This window comes from Aegilops tauschii, chromosome 4 (assembly GCF_002575655.3).
Source record: "Aegilops tauschii subsp. strangulata cultivar AL8/78 chromosome 4, Aet v6.0, whole genome shotgun sequence".
In the NCBI taxonomy this organism is placed as follows: domain Eukaryota; kingdom Viridiplantae; phylum Streptophyta; class Magnoliopsida; order Poales; family Poaceae; genus Aegilops; species Aegilops tauschii.
The window spans coordinates 5,354,897-5,362,433 of record NC_053038.3 but is presented as its reverse complement, the minus strand read 5'-3'; the positions used below and the strand labels follow the sequence as shown (position 1 = coordinate 5,362,433).

At 49.5% G+C, this 7,537-nt stretch overlaps 1 protein-coding gene across 1 annotated transcript; it reads right to left on the bottom strand.

Annotated features, from left to right (window-relative positions):
* Positions 1-791: 791 nt before the first annotated feature.
* On the bottom strand, positions 792-2,200 carry LOC109746029 (two pore potassium channel b). Its single transcript, XM_020305144.4, has one exon. It carries the CDS (start codon positions 2,069-2,071, stop codon positions 971-973), a length of 1,101 nt encoding a protein of 366 aa, XP_020160733.1. The 5' UTR covers positions 2,072-2,200; the 3' UTR covers positions 792-970.
* Between the last annotated feature and the right edge of the window lie 5,337 nt (positions 2,201-7,537).

Here is a 7,537-nt window from a genome sequence, read left to right as displayed (position 1 = left end):
CTGAACAATGTTTTTTCCTATTTTTTTTACTTGTAATAACATGAAGTTGCTCTGCTTTATTCTTCTAGCCAGACCCAAGCCTACTCTGTTTTTTCTCGACAATTATTGGCTATCTGGCTGATAAATTTGCAGCTGGCTTTTCTTTCCCCTCTCGCAAGGCGGCTAAGGAAAGCCTTTCTCCCCTCGATCTCCTTCGGTTAGCCCGTGGATTCGCCTCCCCTTCGCATGCCGCTCCGTCGACCGGTGGTAGGGAGGGGATTTCTGATGGCTCGTCTCCGGCTAGTAGATAGGTAGGGTTTTGGTTCTCGCAGGGGCGGCGTTTGGACGGATGGGGCACTTCTTTTTTGAGTCAGTCTTTCGGCCTCCCATCCTCCTCAAGTTCGTCCACTGGGACGGACCAGACGGAGCTCCGACGTAGATTCCTTCCAGCTCCTCAGGGCGGTGAGGTTAGGGGTTCTCGCTCTGCGTACGCAACGGTGATATTTAATGTCAAATTCTTCGGATCGATTCAAGGATTCAACGATGACGACTGCGGCTCTGAAACGCTGGTCCTTAGGGGCACGTGCACGAAGACTTCCCGCCTGACATCAACAAGGTTAGGACAGCTCCGGTATGGGAGCGGCGACAGGGCGCGTCGGCGACTCATTCTGGCGGCGGTCGTTCAATTGTCCATGGACCTTGATTTAATTTTTATTATGTTTGAGGTGTTTTGTACTTCCGGTGAATCTCTAATGAATCTTATAATAGATTTTTTCTTTTTAGAGAAAAAATGATAAATTTGCAACTGGAAGTAGCAAAAATGTTGGAAGCCTGATGATAGAAAATGTGTATTCCGCACGTTTATACAACAGAAAAAACACACCATTTTTTTTTCTTTTTGCGAAACACACCATTTTGGACGTCTTGGACAGTGAGCTCTCTGTCGACTCCCCCAAAACCAATACTACTGCTAAGGAAATGGTCCAACAAATCAAGCGGTGGCCTGCTGCGCGATGGCGAGGTCCGAGGGCGACAGCGTGCCGTTGTGGTCAGCGTCGAGCATGTCGAACTCCTCCATGAACTCCGAGATCTCCTCCTGGCTGATCTTCCCGAGCTCCTTGAGCTTATACAGCACGAACTCCGCCGCCCCGACGCGCCGGTCGCCGTCCAGGTCCGCCGCCTCCAGGTCAGTGTTCGTCGTCCGCCGCGTCAGCACCCACCGCGCCAGCGCCCTCTGCCGCCTCTCCGCGTACAGCTCCGCCACGTACAGGAAGAAGAGCGCCACCACCACCGTGCTCACAGTCACCCACACCGCCGCGAACGCGCGCCCGGCCGACGACCTGAAGCTCCGGTCCCCGTACCCGAGCGTCGTCACCGTCGCGCACACGCAGTACAGCGCGTCCACGGGCCGCATCCCCTCCCCCTTCCAAAGCACCAGCGTCCCCGACGCCACCGACGCCGCCAGCAGCGCCCCGGCCGCGTACAGCTTGTACCACGTCTTGTTCATCTCCATGGCGCGCAGCTCCCGCGCCGGGTGCTTTCCGTTGGCGTGCACCGCGCGGAAGACGAGCGACTCCTGCTTCTCGACCAGGTAGTCGGCGGACTTGCTGAGGGAGGTGCCCACGACGGCGACGCCGCCGAAGGCGAACGCGCTGGCCAGCAGCTTGCCGGTGTCGCTGGATGGGACGAGGTCGCCGTAGCCGACCGTGGTCATGGTGACCACGCAGAAGTAGAGCGCGTCGATAACGCGGCTGCCGCTGCGGTGCCCGGACATGTGGTCCATGGCGAGGTAGAAGGCGGTGGTGCCGGCGACGACGTAGGCGAAGAGGAGGATTCCCACCAGCCGGAAGCTCGAGCTCGGGCGGCCGCTCTCGAGCACTTTCTTGGCCGGCGAGGCCGCGCTTTCGGTCCGACTGGCGTTGCCGGGGGGAGTAAGAGGACGAGGCTCTTCCGACGCAGCAGGGTCGGCGGAAGGAGCCGTCCGGCAGCGCCGAAACCTCTTGACCCCGTCCGGCGGCTTCTGTCGGATGGCACCAGCTGCGTCGCCGTCGCCGCCGGATAGCAGCGGTTGTTGAACACCATCGGCCGCCATTTTTGGCCGATGGGCGATGGAGTTGCAGCAGCTAGCGATGCAGATATGTGCAGATCAGAGGAGAAATGCGAGCCTCTTCTTGTTCTCGATGACTCTTTCTATGGTCCACGTGTGGAGTGTATCGCCGTACATGTGTAGTTTACAGGTGCGGGTTATGCCGCGTGGCTGCCCTTGAGTTACTTATTATTACTGCCTCTTTTTCTTTTCTTTTTTACTTATTACTTCCTCTCTCTCCACTGAAAAAAAAAATCAGAGAACAAATGTCCAATTTGACATATCAAAAAGGAAAATACAAGTTCCGGTAAAAAAAAAGGGAAAATACAAATAATATATGGGCATCGAGTTTCGCTCGACATGACAGTAATTTCGACAAAAATAGAAAATATATTAAAAAACTCTTTTTTTTACAAATGTTGTCAATGCTTCAAAGTTTTCATAGTGAAATCACATTTTTAGAGGCCGTGGCAAAAGGCACAAAATCGATGCCCCAAAAGGTTATTTTTAGAAGCATCTGGGAGTGATGGTTTTGCTTTTTTGCCACGACGTTCACATATATCATTTCATGATGAAATTGCATGAGCACTTATAACATTTAGCAATGTTTGCCACAAAAACCATATTTTTTTAATTTGTTTTCACTTTTTTTTTGTATTTTACTGTTTATACTGAGCTCATCTAAGCTCAGACCAGAAGAGTACTTTCAAATAGGCAAGTTTTAGCATGCTCCCTCTTACTCTTTAAATAAGATACTTCCAATTGCCAAAAACATTCAAACATAAATTTTAATCTTCTCATTGCAGTGTATCTCTACTAAATGGGGAGTCGGAAGTCGTTTCGTTCGTTCGTTACCCATCGATCGATAGGCCTCCGAACAAACGACGTACATCTCCACCCTCTAGATTTTTTTTTCAAACCAAAGACCCACCTCTCGTTCACTTCTGGTTTCTCGTGCCGCCATCGCCACCACCATATGAGAAATCTAGGCCCCCTCGCCTCCAGCTGCCATCTTGGCGCTGAGAGTTGGGGACCTCAGATCTTCAAGACATCTATGTTCTTCGTCAATGCCTGGTGATCATCATATTTTTGTGAGAATAACTTTCCTCTTGTTCTTTTGCGGTGCCATGAGGTTAGAGAGTTTTCTGTTCTCGCAGATCTGATTATTCGGATATGATGAGTTTATGTTGCTGTATCAATCTTTTTTTGTTGGTCTGATTCTTTCTGGAGGTGAAATCTTTCATCGACACCTTGGTGAAGATATAGTGATTCGGCGGCCTGCACTTCTAGGGGATCATCGCCGGCCCAAGTACGTTCATCGACCAGGGCTTCCCATCTTTTTGGATGGGCGATTCAAGGCGCTTTCAAACACCATTATTAGTAATGTTTGTGCGGGTGAAAGAGGTACGACATCGTTGCTCCTGTCCAATTGCAGCCTCTTTAACGAAGTTTTTGAAGTATTTCTTTGAGTAGAGATTGATATCACGAAAAAGGTGCTTTCAAGTGATTTCATTGTAATTCTTAATCATAGGAGTTACTTCGTATTTTCTTGGATCTTAGGTCCAAATCAATGTACCTGTAATTGTTATGAGTATGAATAAAATTACAGCTATTTCTAAAAAAACCTCTGTTCACTTCTGGTCTTCTCCCACGTCAGTTATCCAATCCACGAGGAAAAAACTCAAAGTCGGCCGAGAGCTCGCCCGATTACACTTCCGAACCCACCCGATTGTTTGCCCTAGACCTATCTCCCTCCTCACCGTCAAAACCGGCGGATCTCGGGTAGGGGGTCTCGAGCCGTAGATCTTGGATCAATGGGGAACAAGGAATGCAAAGACAGTGTTTACCCAGGTTCGGGCCCTCTCGAGGAGGTAAAACCCTACGTCCTGCCTGATTGTATTGATGTGTGTATGAGGATTACATGGTTGATCTACCACGAGATCGGATGAACTAAACCCTAGATGAGTAGGATGAAAAGGTTCTTCTGCCCTCTACTGACTAAACTCTCTGGTTTATTGTAACACCCCGGATGTAACTTTCCATATTTGTAACTCCAACTCTTGCCATTTTCGGCTATGTGTTATGATATTCTCTTCGTGGTCGGGTTTTGTTTTTCGTTTTGCATTTTGTTCATGTCATGCATCTCATATCATGTCGTCATGTGCATCTCATTTGCATACGTCTTCGTCTCATGCATCCGAGCATTTTCCCCGTTGTCCGTTTTGCAATCCGACACTCCCACATGCACCGGCGCACCCCTCTTGTCTCTTTTCGTGAGCGGGTGTTAAACGTTCTCGGAATGGACCGAGTTTTGCCAAGTGACCTTGGTACACCACCGGTAGACCACCTGTCAAGTATCGTTCCATTTGGAGGTCGTTTGATGCTGCAACGGTTAACCGGGTAACCGCAAAGGCCTTTTGAGTGTTGCAGCCAAACACCCCTCCAAACAGCCCAATAATCCATCTAAGTCCCCTCCATGCTCTCGGTCATTCGATCACGATCGTGTGGGCGAAAACCGCACTCCATTTGGAGTCTCCTAGCTCCCTCTAGCTATAAATATGTGAGCCTCCCCGAAATCCGCAGTCCAAAAACCCTAGCCCGCTCCCTCTCCGCCGCCGGACACGTCCGGTCCGGTCGGACACATCGCCGCCGCCGCTCAGCGCCAACCGGGCCGCGCCACTTGTCGCGCCGTCGCCTCCCCCGCCGAAGCCCGCGAGGCCCGTGCCTGGCCCCCGCGGCCTGCCTCCCGCGCGCCGCCCGCGTCCCTCCGCGCGCGTGGTCGCCGCCGCCCGCGCCTTCCCCGGTCGCCGACGCAGCCCGCCGGCCGCGCGCGTGGCCGCTGCCGCCCGCATCGTCGCCGGCGAGCCGCCGTCCTCGCCGTCCCGAGCTCCCTCCGCGCGCCGCCCGAGCCGCCGCTCCCTCCATCCGCCGGCGCCGGATCCGCCTCCTCCGGCCGGCCCCGTCCCCGCCGGCGTCTTCTTCGACCTCCCCGAGCGCAACTCCGGCGAGCCGCCCTGCCTCGGCTTCCGTGTCACCAACCCTAGATCTGGAGAGGTTGAACCCCGAAATTTCCTCCAAGTCTTTTTCTGTCATATTATGTTGCTCTATTCATCATGGCATATCTCATTGCATACTGATCCGTTTTGTGTGCATGATATATCAAAATGTTCATCACGCGATGTTCTTCATTTTGTTCCATTGTGCCATGCTCGTTTGAGTTCATGTTGATGCTCAAATCTCTGGTGCAAGAGTGCTATATGATGTTTACTGCTGTTACTTATCAGAACTTGATGTTTTGTTATTTTTGTTGCATTTGATGTGTGCATCTTATGGGCATGAGCTGTATAGGTGTTTTGATCTATGCCATGCCATCTTTATATAGGTGTATGCCATGTATTTTTGTGATCTATGTGGTGACTAGCACAAGCATGCAAACTAGGCTTCGTGATGTTTCTGTTTTCAGGGACTTAGGATTTTGCTAAGTCTTTTACCTGCTGTTATTTTGTTGCCATGTATCCATGTGTCTACAGTGAGATCCATGCTTCTTTTGAGTATGTACAGTGAGGATGTTTTGCAAATATAGTTGTGTTCGATCCATCCATGCCCCTTTTTGCAATTATGGAGTGCCCTAGCATGTCTCAACCTTGCTCTACTTTTGTTATAAAATGTTCCTGGCAGAATGTTAACATGATATTCAATTTTGCCAAGGTTGTTGTAGTTGATCCAGACATGCTATGTACTTGCTCTTGCCATGTTTAGCTTAATGAATATGCCTTCTTGCTGTAGGTATGCTTTTTTTGTCATGCATTGCTTTGTGATGAGTGAATCGAGCTCACAAAGATGCCTTCATAATTCTGTTAATGCCATGCTCTGTTTTCTGCTAAGTCTGAAACCTGTTAACGAAACTTTCTATGTTTACTTGGGTGCCATCATATCTTCTGTGCCTTTTTGGCTCATGATCATTAAGGGACTTTTGTTCTATGCATTTAGTAGATTCATGCCATGCCTTGTTTTGCTATGATAAGTTCCTGTAGCATGTTGATTGCTTGCTCTGAACATTGCTACCTGATGCTGTTTCAGCCATGTTCAGTATTTTCACTAAGTCTGTGAAGCTGATATCTTTTGCACTTTTTCCATGCTTGTTTGAACCTGTTATGTTGTGCTATAGCCGTAGCTCAGTGTTCATATTTTGTCAAGCATCTCCTGTAGATCACTGACATATGCTTTGTTGCTATGTTGGGGTGCTGTAGCATAGTTACTTAATATATTCTAAGTGCTATCATGCTGTTAATCGCAGAATCGTGTCATTCTTGTTTTGCTTGCCATTTGCAAACCGTGCATCCGTTTCCGGTGATCTTTATATCGATTTCGACCGAAATCATCTCATCTTTTCAGTGGCATACTTGGTTTGCCAAGTTGATGCCTTGTTCATCCTTTTTCTTCCGGAGCACGCATATGCATCGCATATCACATCTCGCATATCATGCATCTATTGCATCATGTTGCTTGTGCATTTCCCGTGATTGATTGTGGTTCCATTGCTTGTGTTCTTGCTGTGGGTAGAGCCGGGAGACGAGTTCGTGAATGAGGAACCTGTTGAGTACGCTTACGAGGATCAAGCTTTCGACAACTCTGAGAACCTTGCAGGCAAGATGACCATACCCTCGAAATCACTTCTATCTTTGCTTTGCTAGTTGTTCGCTCTTTTGCTATGCTGTGCTACTTACCACTTGCTATATCATGCCTCCCATATTGCCATGTCAAGCCTCTAACCATCCTTTCCTAGCAAACCGTTGTTTGGCTAAGTTACCGCTTTTGCTCAGCCCTTCTTATAGCGTTGCTAGTTGCAGGTGAAGTTGAAGTTGGTTCCATGTTGCAACATGGATATTTTGGCATATCACAATATCTCTTATTTAATTAATGCATCTATATATTTGGTAAAGGGTGGAAGGCTCGACCTTATGCCTGGTGTTTTGTTCCACTCTTGCCGCCCTAGTTTCCGTCATACCGGTGTTATGTTCCTTGAGTTTGCATTCCTTACGCGGTTGGGTGATTTATGGGACCCCCTTGACAGTTCGCCTTGAATAAAACTCCTCCAGCAAGGCCCAACCTTGGTTTTACATTTGCCCACCTAAGCCTTTTTCCCTTGGGTTTTCGCGAGCCCGAGGGTCATCTTTATTTAACCCCCCCGGGCCAGTGCTCCTTCGAGTGTTGGTCCGAACCGAGCAGCCTGCGGGGCCACCTCGGAGAAACTCGAGGCCTGGCTTATCCGGTGTGCCCTGAGAACGAGATATGTGCAGCTCCTATCGGGATTTGTCGGCACATCGGGCGGCTTTGCTGGTCTTGTTTTACCATTGTTGAAATGTCTTGTAAACCGGGATTTCGAGACTGATCGGGTCTTCCCGGGAGAAGGTTTATACTTCGTTGACCATGAGAGCTTATAATGGGCTAAGTTGGACACCCCTGCAGGGT

What these genes read in the sequence shown, in the direction of transcription:
- LOC109746029 (XM_020305144.4), bottom strand. Translation starts at nt 2,071, where the DNA reads ATGGCGGCCGATGGTGTTCAACAACCGCTGCTATCCGGCGGCGACGGC.